This window comes from Passer domesticus, chromosome 6 (genome assembly GCF_036417665.1).
Source record: "Passer domesticus isolate bPasDom1 chromosome 6, bPasDom1.hap1, whole genome shotgun sequence".
In the NCBI taxonomy this organism is placed as follows: Eukaryota; Metazoa; Chordata; class Aves; order Passeriformes; family Passeridae; genus Passer; species Passer domesticus.
This window is the reverse complement of record NC_087479.1, coordinates 23,466,664-23,483,444: the sequence shown is the minus strand read 5'-3', so window position 1 is coordinate 23,483,444 and position 16,781 is coordinate 23,466,664. Positions and strand designations below refer to the sequence as shown.

At 52.5% G+C, this 16,781-nt stretch overlaps 3 protein-coding genes across 6 annotated transcripts in view; 1 reads left to right on the top strand and 2 right to left on the bottom strand.

Annotated features, from left to right (window-relative positions):
* Positions 1–765: 765 nt before the first annotated feature.
* ISCA2 (iron-sulfur cluster assembly 2) lies at positions 766–2,625 on the bottom strand. The gene is made up of 4 exons (XM_064423858.1): positions 2,466–2,625; positions 2,136–2,304; positions 1,881–1,996; positions 766–1,687 (listed from the first exon to the last, which is right to left on the bottom strand). The coding sequence occupies exons 1-4, from the start codon at positions 2,549–2,551 to the stop codon at positions 1,513–1,515; spliced, it is 546 nt and encodes a 181-aa protein (XP_064279928.1). The 5' UTR covers positions 2,552–2,625; the 3' UTR covers positions 766–1,512.
* Positions 2,626–6,813: 4,188 nt separating this feature from the next.
* On the top strand, positions 6,814–8,940 carry NPC2 (NPC intracellular cholesterol transporter 2). The gene is made up of 4 exons (XM_064423857.1): positions 6,814–6,969; positions 7,050–7,157; positions 7,347–7,519; positions 8,135–8,940. The coding sequence occupies exons 1-4, from the start codon at positions 6,885–6,887 to the stop codon at positions 8,219–8,221; spliced, it is 453 nt and encodes a 150-aa protein (XP_064279927.1). The 5' UTR covers positions 6,814–6,884; the 3' UTR covers positions 8,222–8,940.
* Positions 8,941–9,579: 639 nt separating this feature from the next.
* LTBP2 (latent transforming growth factor beta binding protein 2) overlaps positions 9,580–16,781 on the bottom strand; it is a 71,294-nt gene continuing 64,092 nt past the window's right edge. For 3 of the 4 annotated variants that reach the window (XM_064423854.1, XM_064423852.1, XM_064423856.1), the window contains 8 exons: positions 16,419–16,610; positions 16,225–16,305; positions 15,507–15,635; positions 15,132–15,272; positions 14,719–14,886; positions 13,970–14,233; positions 13,586–13,735; positions 9,580–10,451 (listed from right to left, as the gene is read on the bottom strand). In XM_064423854.1, the coding sequence (XP_064279924.1) occupies positions 10,285–10,451; positions 13,586–13,735; positions 13,970–14,233; positions 14,719–14,886; positions 15,132–15,272; positions 15,507–15,635; positions 16,225–16,305; positions 16,419–16,610 (1,292 nt within the window). In that variant the 3' untranslated portion in view covers positions 9,580–10,284. The remainder of the gene's footprint in view (positions 10,452–13,585; positions 13,736–13,969; positions 14,234–14,718; positions 14,887–15,131; positions 15,273–15,506; positions 15,636–16,224; positions 16,306–16,418; positions 16,611–16,781) is intronic. The other variant, XM_064423855.1, reaches the window with a different exon arrangement.

Sequence of the window (16,781 nt, the reverse complement as noted above, 5' to 3'; positions counted from 1 at the left end):
AATGGAAAGGGCTAAACTGAAAGAGCCACTGGTCCACATCCTATCCATGTGCATCCCCATGTGACAAAGTCAGAGCAGATCATATATGAGCTCCTGTAACATCTGCTGATGCAACTGCAACCAGCTGGCTATCAGCTCGGAGCACTAGAAATAAATAGACAAAACAGGGCTGAACATAGGCACTACTAAATAGTTTTTAAAGGCTTTTAGGAAGCTTAACAAAAAATGCCTGTGGCATGGTCTTGAAGAGCTCACAGATTGCCATAGGCAGTTCCCTTGAGACCAAAGTCATGCAGTGCTCCCACACTCACGTGAAAGATTAAAGTCTTAAACAATTTGGTTATGATCAGATAAAACACAAAAGAGGGAACAAAAATAGCTTCTCCTTCTCTCCTTTCATCCAGAAGCAGGTGAATCACTGACTTAAAAGACATCTAGTGGCAGATAAAAAACTGTAGAAAATTACTAATTGAAAGGATGTTATTCTGGAAACTTCTAGACTTCCCTTTCCATGGGAGTCTTAGAAAGGAGTGGAGCAATTCCAGTCTTTCATCAAACCATGCATGTTAGACCAAGTTATGGAAAAGCTTCCCAGACAACCGTAAGTCAAAAGGACTTGTGAAGCCTTAGTCAGTACTCCTGCTCTCCTCTCTCTATCACCTTAACCTCCCTTCCTGCTGGCAAGAGCAGGCAGCAACCACACTATGAAACCTGAGAGTCCATATGACCTAAAATTCCAAGTCAGGCTTAAATAGCACTGGAGCATAGAGAGCTGTGTATTTTATTTATATATATATATATATACAAGGTTTTTCTTCTTTTTATATATAAAAGACACAAGCTACTAATTCTTCCTACCTCATTTTTTTGGTTTCACTTACTCTGAACAAGTAAAAACCATCATCCCAGGAACTTATAGCAAAGTCACCATAGGTTCCTGGGACCAAGAGAATCCTGTTCAGCAAGAAAAAAGAAACTTATCTGGAAAAGCCACTGTAAGCTGGGCAGTGGAGAATCAGCAGTACATGTGAGAAAGACGCCACGTCTCATTTGTTTGGAAGATAAGGAATAAGCAACACTAGCCTGAAAGAACCCAGATCCTACCCGCATGTAAATGCACAAGCACTACCAATCAACCTCATAGACTTTTTTTAGTAAGACCTTTCAATAAACACACACACACATATATATACAGCCTTCTCTTGCAGAGACAGTTAAGTAGTTCCACAATGAGGACAGGGCAGGCCAGTCAGCACCACCTGGCCAGTGGTTCACAAGGTGCTGAAGATGCTCCTGTGTGCATGCTCATGGTTACTTCATCGTTTCTGAAGGGAAGGCCAGGAAGTCTTGGAGACAGGCTCAGTGCAAACACACACACAGCTGCAGTACTGTGTTACAGCTGTGTCACAGGGTAAGGGAGATGAGAGGGAGCAGCAGGGAAAAGAACAAACATAAACCCTCAGGAGACTGCCAAAAGTGTCTGCAAACAGTGTCCATCCATGGTAAGTCGAGTCAGAATTTGACAGAGAAGGAAGTCCCACATGAGCAACCCTTCTCTGCCTGGGGGTTGCTCACCACCTGGAAGGAGCTTCGGATCAGCTCTTGGCTGAAATCCACCATGGATCCTTTCACAAAGGCCAGGCTGTCCGCATCCACAACCACACGGGCACCACCTTGTTCAAACACCCTGCAAAAAAAAAAGCAGCATATTTAACTACTAACTGTGCCAAAAACCTTACAGAGAAGCACAACCTCAGCATGCTCTTTATCTCACAGGCTTCTTCCCTTCAATGCAAGACACCATCACCTCACGCATACCCCTCCTGCCATTTTTGCCAAGAACAGTAACACCTGATCACCAAAACGTCCTTTGTCCTTGCCTGTCATCAGGATTGATAACTGTGTCCAAGGAAAACTTGTACTGGAATCCGGAGCAGCCACCTCCTTCCACCTGCAGCCTGAGAAACTCCGATCCTTCTGCAATCTCCAGCAGCCTCTGTAAATAAATAAAAGGAAGAGGATTAAAAGGCCTGCTGAACAAACTAGCGAACACTCAAACGTCTCCTCGGAGTGACGGCAGGGCAGGCAGGGTGGAAACCCTCCCAGAGACACCAGACCCCTCGCAGGGTCCCCACCTTCACGCAGCTCTCGCTGAGGAAGATCTGTCCTTCGCTGGGGCCGCTCTCCGTCGGGCCCGGCTCGGAGAAGGACGACGCCCAGCGCAGCAGGGAGCCAGCCGGGCGGGCAGGGCCGGCCGGGGGCCTCGGCAGCGCTCGGCCTGGGCACGGTGAAGCGGAGCACCGGCTGCCTCGGGAGGAAGGGAGAGGGGGCGCCTCAGAGGGGTCCGCGCCGCCGGAGCGGGCGGCGGGCCCGGCCCCTGCGGCCACCACCCCCCGCCGCGCCGCGGGGACGTTCTGTGCCCCCGAGGGAGGGTCCAAGGGGCCGAGTGCCCAAGGGAACGGTACCTCGTCCGGCCGCCCAGCGCCAACATCCACCACCACCGCAGCGCCGCCGGCGCCGCCATGCCAGCCCAGCCCCGCCCCGCCGCCATGGCGGAAGTGCGGCCGCGCCCACAGCGGGGCGGCACCGGGGCGGCCGCGGCCGTGCCCCGGCCCCGGCCCCTGCGTGTGCCCCGGCCCCGGTCCCGGCCCCTGCCCCTGCGTGTGCCCCGGCCCCGGCGCCGGCCCCGGCCCCGGCCCCTTGGCGGACAGTGCTCGGCTGCGGGGCGCGCGTTACAGCCGCTCAAAGGCGCGAAGCTGCTGTTCGCTTTTCGGGGCGTTCGCAGCCATGAAGCAGTGCAGAGTAATAAAATAAACAGCGAGCGCTGTCCGTCCGCGCGTGCTTGCCCCGGGATTAGCCGTAAGGTTAGCCTGAGCAGAACCCTGAGAAGGATCGAGGTGCCGCCGCAGGGGAGTTGGGCTGAAGAGCAAACACGGGGGTTTTAGGGATTCTCCCTGGTTCCGGCTTTTCTGCTTCGCTCTCCTTTATCAGGTGGGGGCCAGTCTTCCCCAGCCGGAGCGCTGGCCCGGCGCTGCCGGCTGTGCTCGGCCTCAGCCCCGCACTGCCCTCGCCTCGCACTGCAGCCAGGCTGGCAGCCGGCCCCGGCCCCGGCCCCGGCCCCGGCCCCGGCCCCAGGCAGGCCGTACGGCCAGCCGGGGCACGCTGCCCGCCCACGGTGCTTGGAGCTCCTCCTGATCGCTTGCCGTGTGATAGTGGCGTGGCCGGTCGATCACGGAGCGCTTGTGGTTAAGAGTCTTTATCTCTGTGTTCCTCATGTGCTTCTGGGGGAGGAATCCTGTTCCTCAGCCCTAGCCAGGCCTGTGGAGAGTCACACAGTGACTGTGTGAAAGACTGGTGGAAGAAAACCTGTCATCCCAGCAGGATGGGGTGATTTACCGTCAGAGGACTTCAGGGCCTTGTCACAGTTTGCTTTCTCACCATCTTGCTCCAAGGAAAGTGATTCTTCTGTAATCACGGGCTTCTGCTTTTTGTTCCATCCTGAGCACATAAATAAAGACTGCTTTGAGTTTAATTTTGCCTACTCTTGGGTTAGCTCTAATGATGCTAGGATAACGCCAGGAAAGTACCACAGGCAGGGTCCCAGCAGGAGTGGTACTAATGCAGGCACCTGTAATTGTTCATGAATCCTCATCAGGCATATTGGGACACTGAATGTTTAAATAAAAACATATTGGCATGTTTCTCGATTATTATCAATGTGGCATCCCAAAAGCTGACAACTTCGGAGGAGGGAATGAAAACCTCCTCAGAGAAAAGACATGGAGGGATCATGCCTGATTTCTTTCCATATTGCATTAGCTTTCCTTCTCACTCCTGTAGGGTGTATTAGATTGATCTTGCTGCATTTCTCCATGTTGTGGCTGTATTCACTGTGAACACGTTTTGGAGAATGGATGTAGCCCCAAAAAACACACTCACTTTGGAGTTACCTTCATTTTTACTGTGTTAAAGTGACAGAAAGGTGTTAAGTGACAGAAGTTTGGCAAGCAGCTTCAAGGGTCTTTGGGGCATTGTGAAATGATTACTGCAGACTGAAAGAATGAAGAAAAGGCCAACTAGCATCACTCACAGTTGATATAATTAATAATCTGCTGTGCTGAGGAGAGATTCATGTTCTGGGGACAACTTTTTGGTGTGACAATGGGAGGTGGGGGTAATTAAGGAGAACAGCTGTTCCCTTGCATCTCTTTATCACTGGCCATTTTTTCCTTCAGTCAGCTCTGTGGTGCAGGGATGGTTGGTTGCTTTTCTTCATGGAGATACAGTCTAGTTTTTCTTCCTTCTTGGGTTCTGATTTTTTTGGTCATCTTGTTTCTGATAGGTAGACATAATCTGTTTTTAAGTTTGTGCTTTGATTTTCTGTTCTTATTCTGGTCTGTGGTGTCTTGGTTTGGAGTTCCTTTAGCTCTCTTTATGCACAGTGTACTGAAGAGATTTGTCTGAGAGTTGAATTTTCTAGATATTCTGCTCATTTCTCCTCTGCAATATGATGCTAAAATCATCTTGTATCTATTTTGAAGGGAAACAAAACTTGTTTCAGTGCTTCAGAAACTGGTGATAATAAAACCTCTGGCGTGGTGTTGAATGCAAGAGTGGATGTGATGAATTTAAATGTAAATTCTGACGATCTGTAGCAAAAGGAGCATGTTCTGGCTGAAAGAACAGTTAAATTGATTAGTCTCTGTATGTGGATTTTCTTGAGAACCTGCCTGCTGTATTCACTGACACTGTATTGCCTGCAAGCACAGCTGTTTACTGAGCTGCAAGTGCTGTGCTGTTGGAGGGATTTGGATTAATCAGGTGTAGATAGCTGATGAAGTGGAACTTCAGGCTTTTTCCTCGTGTAATAGAGTTGGTTGAACTACAAAAATTAACAAGTCTAATATCAGTCTTGCTGGAGAGAATTTGTCTGCTAGCTTTGTTAGCCTTTTCCAGTGGTGTTTCTGCACTGCAGCATAAGCTCTCTGTGATGTTGGTAATCCAAAAGGACCTCCATCCGCAAAGTAATGAGATCAGCCTGAGGTTGATTTTAATATTTCTTTAGTAATTTTTGGCTCCAAGGGAACCTGCAGGCTTATGTTATCAGATGTCACAGGGGGCATGTGCCTAAAAGCAAGGTCTGTTTGGCCCATGATGCTTGTGCTGCCCTGGGGAATTTAAGCTTTAGTAATGTTATTGCAAAACTGACGCCATAGTGATGTATGATATCAGCTAAAAACCTTGGTCAGAAGGTTTCTGCTTCTTTCTTCTGTAAAGGCCTTGGCTGTAGATTTACAGACTTACACTTATTAGACTTTTTACTACTCCAGTTTGGGGTGTGGGGAGAGGAAATGTTAATTTTGATCCTAGATGCAATGATTTTGAGTTCAAAGCCTTTAAAATATGTGTTGACTTGTATGTACATAGTCACTGGCATTGTGTAAAAGCATCTGTAAAGCAAAGATACGTGGCGAGTTGTTTCACAGGGAGGCATCCTAATTAAATGGACTGTGGAATTTGCTCCCAAGCAAATTCCAAGCACTGCTTGTCCTGTGAATGTGTGACAGCACTTTATGGTGTTGCTCTGACTTGACTGCAGTTCTGTTACCAGCAGTCAGATAGGCAGCTGTGCTTATCTTCTGTAAGACTTGAAGGATGGGGATAAGAGAAGCCTTTTGAAGGGCATGCTTTCCATGCACAAGGAAAAGCCTTTATCTGGGTCAGTTATAAAGTATGCTAGGTAGTGTTAAATACATGGCTTATCCTCAGCGGGTGTTTTTTGAGGGTGGTTTGGGTTTTTTTGTTTGTTTGTTTTTGTGGTGTTTTGTTGTTGTGGTTTGGGTTTTTTTAATAGGGCTTTGGTAAGTATCCTGCTATGCATGTATCTGGAAATTGAATGCTTATTTGAAATCTAAAAAAAAAAAACCTATTAAAAAGCCCCACACTCCTTTCTGATGTGACACCCTTTGCAGAGGGTGTGAGCAAAGCGTGGGGTGCCCCTCTGAGTCACTTGGCTGTGCAGCTGCAGCTGAGCAGGCAGACACCTCACTGGACAGAGGTCTGGAGCGGGGACGCTGTGTCAGCTCTGCCACGCTCCTACCAAATCAGCACTCACGTGCCTCTCTACTGTGTTCTAACATGACCCCAGAAAGGCTACAATTTGCTACCATATGAAATTGGTGGAAAGTTGTAAACTTCAGCTTGGGTCAAACGCTTTCTCAAGTGTCATCTGGCTTGCCTTGGCATCCACAGCACAAAGCAGGGAGTCTCTAGCAATTCATGAGTCTGAGAAACAGAACTGACATGTGTGTGCTCTGTGAAAGGTGGCAGACACGCCAGGTACTCAGCAGATGTAACTCTTGGCACTCATGTTACGCAAACAGCTTTCAACATGCAGAACAGGAGGTGTGGGATATGTACGAACAAGGCACGGACGAGTCTACTACAGCAGCTGCGTGGGCGTTGTGTGTTATCCCCTTTCAGCAGGGGCAGCAGAAGAGCTCCCGCTCCATGGCACTGCCTGTGTCTGAGCCTGTCCTCCGGCTGCTGCCTTTGACACGGACTGTCCCCACAGCCCGGGAATGGGGATGTCCAGTGGCAGCGCTTTTGGAGACGGTGTCAGTCTGTCTGTCCAAGGGCTGTACTTCCAGCACACCACCACCACCACTCCGGGGCTGTGCTGTCCTCCCCTGTCACGCCGGCGCTCCCACCGCGGGGCAGCCTTGCCCTCGGTCACAGGGCGGGCTGTCCGTGCCCCGGGCCCCCCGGCTCCGGCCCGGCCCCGCGGGCGGGGCCCGCCCCAGCTGGCGGCGGGCGGGGCCGCCGCGCTCATGTGACCCCGCGGAGCCGCCGCCGCTCCCGCCGCTCCCGCCGCTCCCGCCGCCATGGTGCCGTGCCCGCTCGCCCTGCTCCTGGCGCTCGGCGCCGCCGCCACCGCCCTGGCCGAGCCCCTCCGCTTCGTTGACTGCGGTGAGTGGCTCCGGCCCGCGGGGCAGCGGGAGGAGAGCAGCCGGCGGAGACGGCCCGGTAATCCCGACTCTTCCTTGCAGGTTCCGTAGACGGCAGCATCCAGGAGGTGAACGTGAGCCCCTGCCCCACTCAGCCCTGCCTGCTCCACAAGGGGACATCCTACAGCATCAACGTCACCTTCGCCAGCAGTAAGGAGCGCATCCCCAGCGGGAGTGGGCAGGGGCAGGTGATCCCCTCTGTGGCCCGCTCCTGGGAGGGGAGAAGTGCGGCTGGAGAAGGATCTGGGGGGAGGAAGAGTGTCCCTTAGTTGTGTTCTTGCAGCCTCTGGGGTATGTGAAGGGCACGTGTGGTATACGTGTGTTCTCTGTGTTTTGCAGAGATCGAGAGCCAGGGCAGTAAAGCAAAGGTGTACGGGGAGATGCTGCACGTGGACATACCCTTCCCTATTCCTGAGCCTGATGGATGCAAGTCTGGGATCCAGTGCCCCATTCAGAAGGGCCATTCCTACAGCTACCTGAACAAACTGCCTGTGAAGAGCGAGTACCCCAGCGTGAGTATGCAGGCAGCTGGTCAGCTTCTCACCTACTGCCTGTACTGGAGTAGTCTCTCCGCCTGCCTTTAAGGGAAGATGCCTTGTTCTGTTCTGGTGAGACAGAGTAGACTCCATAGACAGTCTGGTGCTCTTTTTGCTATATGACTCTAGTTTCAAGTTCCCACTTTGGGACAGGCCCAGGCAAAGGAAGCAGCCTAGCTCCAGCTGCTGAGAAGCAGCTTCAGCTGCTCCAGTATCTTCCTGTGCCATGCTTCCCACCAGAGCCTGCTGCATGCAGCTGAATGCTCCCAGACTGGGTGTGCTTGGCTCTGGAGTGTAGCTCAGCTAGAGATGCTGCAGGGTGTTTCCACTCTACTTTTGCAGGGAGTGGGAATGGAAGTGCAGTGTGTGGAGGTCTCCTGTGTCATGTAACCATCCACAGATGGAGCTCCAGGAGGCTGTGCATGAGCATGGCCCACCTACTGCAACACAAGGGCAAGGCCCCAACTCGGTCCCCTTTGTGCAGAGCTCCCAGGACCTTCTTGTTCCACACAAGTGATAACTTTTCTCCTCATGCTCTTGCCTTAATATTTTCTGATTATTCTTATTTCCCTCTACTTCACTCTCTTTCAGATTAAACTGATTGTGAAGTGGGAGCTGGTAGACGACCAGGACCAGATGTTGTTCTGCTGGAAGATACCAGTGCAGATTACCAGCTGAGGAGCTCTGGCATTAGTAGGGCTTGGGGAGGGGAAAACCAGAAACAACACAGGCCAAATTCTTTTATATAATAAATATTTCTTACTGCTTCCTTCAGAGGTCTGCAGCCTCTGAGCAGCCAGCACTGTGTTCCTTGCAAGGTCAGCCCCTGGCAGTGCTCTTCCTGTGTTTAGGTGACACCCCTGGGGTGCTCTCCTAGCAGCTCAAAGGGCAGCAGTGTCTACTGCAGGAGTGGCTGAGCATCATCCTCCAGCTGCTCTGTGGAGGCACTTTATCTGTTAGACATGGAACTGTCTGTCCTCACAAAGGAATTTCTCAGTGATGAACCTGGCTGTTGTCTGAGCTGCTACCTGATAACCCTTCAGTGCCTCTTTTAGAATGCCAGCTGCATCCACCCTCCTGTGTTTCTCCTGCTCTGTTGTGATTGGGATGCTCCTGGGACCTGCATTTGCTCTCCATGCAGCTGAAGCAGAGGGAAGGAGAGGAGTCTGTCTTTCCCTGAGCTGACAGCTTGCTATGTCCTGGGCTTCTGCTCAAACCAGCAGGACTCCAGCTGGGAAAACTTCCTTTTTGTGGATGCAAAGCCAAATGGTGTTCAATGTCTCTGCAGGGATGATTCTTTCTCTAACCAATGGTTTGCACTACTACTAACTTGGAGCTGCTGTGAGCTCCTGAATCTCTTTTTATAACTTTCCTTTTAATAAAGGCTAGACAAAATATGCTTGTGTTGTATTCTGTGAGTGAAGAGGATCAGGAGGAAAGCAAAGTAGCCTAGGCACCCAGAGTGGCTGGGATTCAGCTGGTCTTACTTCTTAGCTGAAGGCATGAATAGAGGTGGTATGCTGGCCTAAGTGTGGGTGACCTGGAAGCAGCCAAACTTCTCTGTTGCTGGTATCCAGCTGGCAATGTCTGGCTGTGCTCCTGCCTTGCTAGTCCTATGCAGGCTTGAAATTGTGCAAAGACTCCCTGAAGAGGTGGTAGCATAGAACACAGCTTTGCTTGCTGCAGCATAGGTGAAGGTCTTCATACTGAGGGGTCTGGGGCTGGAAATACAGCTCCCATTTCTGCCAGAGAGCCCTTACCAACTGCAATAACCTATACTTTCTCACGTGGGAACTGCAGCTTCCTTGTGTGAGAACAAGGCAGAGTGTGAACAGCTACAACTTCAGTGCTGTCTGCAGGGACTGGAGTTGGCTCCTGCCACTGGTGCTGGGCTGGGGATTTGGCCTGGCAAAGCTCTCTACTCTGGTTTGGGAGCAGGAGGAGGCCTGTGCCAGCTGAGAGGGCTAAGAATTGGCTTACAAATGGGATGGCTCTGCCCTTGGCAGAGGCAAGACAAGCACAGTTCTGACAAGCCCCAGTGTCTTGAGCCACAGGGGCCCAAAATAAATGTTTTATTTAACAACATGAGAAAAGTTTCCAGCAGACTCAGTTAAAAAAATAACCACCAACAACTTTACAGAAAGGAAGCTGGACCTGCTCCCCCTCCCCCTGCCCAGCCAGCATAGGGAACAAAATATAGGGCTAAAGGCCACAGGGAGCGCTGGCCCTGGGGCCCCTCAGGCCTCTTTCCCATGCCCCAAGGTTAGGCAGCAGCTCTAGAAAGCTGGGGTGGAACCCCCATCTTAAGCTCCAGCCTGGGGGCTGGATGCTTCACAAGAAGTGGGGCCAGCACCCGCAGTGTGGGTAAGGCTTGTCACTAGGTCAGTGCAGCAGTGGCAGGGAGATGAACCCCCTTTCTTGGCAGGGTGAGGGGGACAGGCAGGGGCTGTGTGGCAAGGGAAGGTGTCCCGTGAGCCTCCACGACACAGGGCAATGTGACAGGCGCTGAGAGCTGGGGTGGGCTCTGCTGCAGGAAGAGCAGGCGCTGGCAGGGCCAGGAGGGGTGCAGAGGCTGGGAGCTCAGCCCTGACCTATAGAGAGAGGTGGTGGGGAAGCTGTGCACTTCGAAGGCGAAGGAACAAAGAGCCTCGAAGCACCCACAGCCGTGGGAGGCCTTTCTCTGTGCTCCCAGGTCCCAGAGCCACGCGCAGGGGAGCACCCTCACCCCTGCTCTCCTAGAGCTACGCGGCTGCTGGGTTCTGGGCTGTCTGGGGCACGCAGTGGTGTGACCGGGCCAGGGCCACGTAGCCTGGCAAGCACTGGCAGCGGTAGGAGCCCTCTGTGTTCTCGCAGGTGCCACCGCGGCACAGGGGCTCAGGGTTGCCCACTTCCTCACATTCGTTGATATCTGCAAGGAGAAGGATTGGGTTGAGCTGGTGGCACAGTGAGTAGTCCCAGCCCACACCCATAGGCATCCCCTTGTGTCCCTGCCATCCCCCTGGCCCTCCCACACAGGCTCTGCCTGCCCTGTCTCCCAATCAGTACCTTCAGGATGTCCCCAGTAACCCCACCAGCCTCCCATGCCCTCAGATATCTGCAGAGCATGTGTAGTATCTGAGGGTGTTATCCCCAGTGTCCTTCAGCACAGTACTGACCCCTGCCCCATGTACACCAGACCAGAGCCCCTCCAAACTCTGGAGTTGGTGACACCCCTGGTTAGCAGCTTTTGGCTAACAAGGCTTATAATAGCCTAAGATCTGGGGAAAAGGCCACTTCTAGCCTTGGAAAATACCCTTTTCTGATCCAGCAAGGTCAACCAGGCAAATGATGGTGTCCCTGAGAGGCCGGTTATCATCTCCAGGACCAAAACACAGAGGGACTTCATGCTGCACAAACAACAGCTTATTTTATTAACCTGCAAACTGTGCCAAAGGGCACAGTTGGCCAGTTTGTTAGGCTGGAGTGTGCATGTGAGCCCTACAGCAGCTGCCCTACTATGACAGGTCTGCTCTGCTACATGTACTCAACCCAGAGTACATGCCTGACATACACCAACTTGTGGTGGGGCCATGAGCAGGACAGAACACCCATGTACAACCCCAGAACTGTTGTTTGTACCCACAGCTGCAAACAGAGCCCAAATCCTCACCTACCAAGGCAGGCCCAACCCCTCTCATCACAAACTCCAGACTCAATCCCCACTGATCAGCAGGGAGTGGGGAGCAGCTGATGGGTTCAGCTAGCCACCCAATGGACCCTGGGAGGACCAAAGTGCTCTGCCACCCCAGGGACCTTGGATTATCTCTGGCATAGGTGGAGGGGGCCATCTGACAAAGAAAGAGTAGTGCAACCTCAGGGAGGGATGCTGCAAGCAAAATTTTAAGGGAGGTAAGAGAAAGCACAGCAGTCACAGGAGGAAGATGGAGGGGAAACATGAGAAGAGAGAGCTTGAGGAACAAGGTAGTCTTCACACACAGCCAAACCAATTATTGAACTGACACTGCGGACTTGCACTAAACCTCAGGATCAGACATTGCCATGAACAGGATGGCTTGCTGAGAAGCCCAAGGAGAAGTCAGGCACATCAAGGGAGGGAGATGTGCTTTGCAGCCTCAGAAGCAAGGGAAAGTAAAAGCTGAAAGAGCAGACAGGCTGGTCTGGCCACCAAATCAAGAGGAGAAATGAAACAAGGACACTTTAGCCCAGAGAGACCGACAACCAGCAGCAACAGCATAGTGTTGCTAGCAGTCTGCACCAAGTCCTGGAGTTTGCCCACTTGGGCAGGGGTGGGGACACACAGCCCACCTGTTGCCATAGGGAAGTGAGAGGGGAAGTGCTGCAGCAGCTGCAGGAATATTCTAAAGGCCTGAAGTCAGCAAGGTAAAAACATGGTTATGACTAAGAACCAAGCAGGAGAACTGAAAAGAAAAAAACAGGCTCCAGTGTGAAATGAGGGATAGTTAGTTCAGGACAGAAAAGGCAACAAGCAAAGGCTCCATAAATATGTTAGTAGGAAACAATGGGGAATGTCAGTCTATTTCTTATCAACAGAGAAAACAAAAGCCAGTCCAGCTGGCTGGAGCAGCTAACATGGGTTTTGTTCCAGCCATCATAAAAACACTTGTGCTGATCAGACAGGGCACAGACCATGTTTGAAGTGTTTAAACAAGAGTGCAGGAGCACAGGGAGGGAAAGGTCACACTCTGATGGAGAGGTTCAACAATCAGATATAAAGAAGTTACATCCATAAAGGTTTGCTGCAATGCAAATTCATGTGCTTAATGCTGCCTACAGTCCCTGAAAAGCTGACAGTTCTCTCTGAGATGGGAGCATAAAGAAAAGCAACAAAGGATAAATCTCATAACCATCTTCAAAAACAGAGAAGAGAAAATCCAGAATTACAGTCTGCTTACCCCTAAGCAGTTCAGGTTTGTCAGTGGTTAGGTCATAACCCTCTAAAGAATAACAAGATCATTAAATAGCTGGTGCAGATCAGTTAAGGCCTGATTACGTTAAGCCAATCTGGTTCTCTTCCCTGACCTGATAACTGGCCTGTCAGATAAGGGAGAAGTGGTGGATATGATGTGCCTTGGCCATGGTGAGGATTTCAACACACTCTCACATGACACACTCAAACAGATTGAGAAAATACTCTTTAGATTAAACTGTGGCAATTGCACAATGGACCACACAGCTGCACTCCAAAGACAATTAGCAATACCTGGCTGTTACTGACAAAAACCTTTAAAACACAGGCTGCAGTAGTCTGTCCTTATCCCTACTCCATGCAAATGTTGTCATTAAAGTAGACAAAGGAAGAATCCCCATGCTTATAAAATATATGTGTGTGACACCAGACTGCAAGCACTTGGCAGGGTTCAGACTTACTCTGGTATAGTAGCAGTCCAAATTCAACCAGACAAAATTCACTTAAGGCAAATGCAAAGCATTATGGCCAATGAAAGGAAAACAGTGCACAAATGCAGAAGAGGGAGTAATATCACAGGCTGTCATTTTTGCAGCTGTGCAAAATACCAGGGTATAGACCATGAAGAAGCTGCACCATTGTTTTGTACACTAAGGATGCCCTGAGTTGGAGTGCCTAAGGAAAAAGAGAGTGTCTTCATCCGCTCTGATGAGTGCTTGAGGTCTCAGCTGTCTTGGAGACAGATAATGTGAAAAGGATGGAGACATGGCATAGGGATTTAGAAGAAATGCAGAGAGAATATTTAGAAACCATGTCTCATAGGGCAGGGTGGAAAGCGAGGAATTTCACCAGGGCAGTGGAAAATGTAGAGGGCATTAATCACAGTAACAATGTCTTGTGATGTACAAGAATAGTATGAGAAGACAGGAGACTGCTCTCGGTGATGCCCCGAGCTGCTCTTACCTAGCTGCCAGCAGAAAGTGGCCGGCGGAACTCCCACGAGCGCCCTCCCAGCCGAATGGGAAGGAATGGGAGGAGCGGGCGTGCTCCTGGTGCCGTCCCGGCCGGCACCGGCAGGGAGCAGCCGCGGCCAGGGCACGCGGGGCCTCACTCACCCACGCAGGCCATGCGGGCCATGTCCAGCTGGAAGCCGTCGAAGCAGTCGCAGGTGTATCCCTCCGGGACGCGCACGCAGCGCCCGTTCTCGCAGCCGTTCAGGATCCCGCACTCCTCCGCCTGCAGCCCCTCGAAGCCCTCGTAGAGACCTGCAGGGCGGCAAGGTGGGGTCAGAGCAGGGTGAGCCTCAGCCCAGTCACAAAGGGAATATCGGGCACGCAGTAGGACAGTGACTGACCGGGACTGACTCAGGACTGACTCAGAACAGCCAGGAACAGAGCTCGCTCCAAGCCTGGAGCAGCCCGGGCACGGTGAGACTACGAGGCAGTCCCCATGGACACAGTCGGGGTGGGGAGGCACTTCTCTGGGTCTCCAGTACTCACCAGTTTGGCCGGGCAGGTAGCGGGGTGGAGACCGCGCTGGGCCGTGGTGGAGAGGTCTGCCACGGAACTCACTGCTGGCTTCCCTCCGAGGGAAACCGGCCTCGGGGTTTCCGTACTCAGACTCCAGGTAGTTGTAGTAGGGGCTGGGAAGGCCATAGTGGGGGTCTTCCAAGCCCGGTCCGTACTCATACCTAGGTCTTTCTCGGAGCTCAACCCCTCTCTCACTGTCTTCGCTGGCCCCATTACACAGGAAAGCAAAATCAGCTGCAAGTGGTGAGCAAAAAGGAAAGGTCAGTCCAGCCTGGCTCAGGGTCCGCTATATGGCCAGAGGGTGTGCATCCACACTGGTCAGCTGAGCCAGGCCTGCATTCAGTGCCCTCCAGAGCTGCAGTTCTGTAGTTTGTTGATTGTCAAGACTAGCTCCTGTCTGGGGCCAGCAGGTTCTGGAGTACCAATTCCCAGGGTGCTCCCATCCCCGGCTACCACTACCTCCTAACGTGTGCAGAAGCAGTGGGATGCACAGGGCAACTCTCCCCTCAAGTACCTTGGGCTTGCTGCAAACCAGTTTCAGGTACATTCTACCCACTGCTGCAGCTCAGCCCTGGAGAAGTGTGTGTGGGGTTACCCACTCCTTGGGCTGGCTCAGCAGTGCAGAGATCTTATGCAGCAGACCTGCATGACATGACAAGTGGCAGCCCAGCCCATTCCCACCTCTGCTGGGAGGTGCTTGCCCATGCCACCCAACTTACCAGAGGACCTGTGGGGACAAAGTGCACAGTTCTGGCCCCAGGCTTCGCCGAGCCGGCAGCAGCACTCAGTGTATGTGGTCTGCTGGCCATGCAGCAGGTCTTGGCAGATGTAGTCAGCAACGGTCTGCCAGCAGACATCCAGGTGGATTTCGTACTCCTCCGAGGCATCTGTCAGTGACACATGCAAAGGATGCCAAGGAAATCATCCAGAAGAGTGACTGTCCATCTTGTCCCAAGAGAGATGACCATGTGCCCCACCTCCTGCCCCCTCCCTGCCCTGGCTGCACCCTGTGCTGGTGTTGACACACCTCAGCCAGACACCAAGTCCCCACCCACTGCTCCCTCTTGGAGGACCCAGCCATGGAGCAGGATGTGTGGGGCAAAGGTGTGCTGCAGTGGGGGATCAGGCTCACCTGCCCTGCTGGAGAAATTCACACACCGGTTGCCAGTGGCATCCAGCACAAGAGGGAGGCTGCAGAAGCAGTGGTAGGAGCCTTCTGTGTTCAGACACTCGCCATTGATGCAGTACACTTCATTCTGACACTCATCCTGATCTGCCCACACACAAGGACAGAGCAATGTTCAGGCTGGCAGATATGAGCAATGTGACCCTTTCCCCTGCCCAAACAGGGACCTCATGGCCCTCAGGCCCTCCTCTCTTGTTCCCCAGGAGGGTCCCAGGAAACCTGTTACCTAGACCTGGCCCAGCAGGGATAAGTCTAGGTATAGCAGCACAGCTGTTCCCCCATGTGCAGTGGGGTGCCCACTGCTCTTTGAGGCCATCTTACCAACACACTCAAGCCTGCTGGAGTCATAGAAGTATCCTGTACGGCAGTAGCACTTGTAGCCCGGCACCGTGTTCAAACACTGTCCATTGCGGCAGAACTCGGAGCCAAATATCTCACACTCGTCCATGTCTGAAAGAGGGATGGAGGGAGGGCAAGTGTCTCAGGAAGCAAGGTGTGCTGGGTGCTATACCTGCAGAAAGCTGTCACAGCACCTTGCCTGGATCACTGACAGGTCCCTGAGTGAGCCCCCCACCTCTCCCACAGGCCCCATGCTTGGAAGCAGAGGGAGAAGCACCCCCAGGCGAAGCAGGAGGAGGGATGGTGTGAGCAGGACACTCACAAATAGGAAATTCATGTGTATCTTAAGCACACAACCCCCATGGAGGTGAAGTGCCAAAGACTAAGCGAGCAGGACACTGGGAGATCTGATCAGTAACTGGAAGAGCTGTGTCTAAAACGTCCCCATCCCTGGTTCATAATGAGAGACTTGCACCAAGAAAGAATCACTGCCAGCAACGAGGCATGACTGGAGGCAGGGGCACTTCCAGCTCAACAATACTGGCAGTCTGGGATTTCTCTGGAGTGGGGAAAACAGCAGCAGGATGTTAGCATCCCCCACAACAGGCCTGGGGAGATAGTTTTGTCAATGCATTTTCATGTTTTACATAGTGCTCTCCCTCTTCCCCCTGGAAGAAATGAAAGAAAATGGTGCTAGTACCTGTGAAAGAGACTTTTCCTGAGAGCAGATCTTCCTGGGGAATATAGCCCTTCCCAAGGGGGCAGATCTCTTGGTACTCCACTGACCAAGACAGAGATGCCAAGAAAGAAAAGAAGCGGCTCGTTAGTGCAATCAAGGTGGAGCTGGCAGGCAGAGCACTGGCCCCGCCTGGTGTGGTGGGGCCACAGTCCTACCTGTGCCTGGGATGGGGCAGGGGTAAGTCTCACAGTTGTCACCCCAGGCTGCCCCCACCGTACAGCAGCACTCCTCCTTGGTGATGTTCTTGGCCAGGACGCTGTCACACAGGCGCACGTCACTGATGTGGTAGTAACACTGCTTGCGCTCTGCGCTGTCAGAGAGGTGGGCTGCATGTGTGTCGGAGCCCTCTAAAAGACAGCAGAGCAGGGACGGGATGGGGTCCTTGGCACCCCAACACAGCATCCCATACCTAGGAGGTCCCAGAGCACACCCTTCACCAGCAGTGTGGCCTTGCCAGGTCCTCACTTTCAGGCTTCTGAGCTCTCCCCAGACTAAAACTTGCCCATTATCTGTGGAGG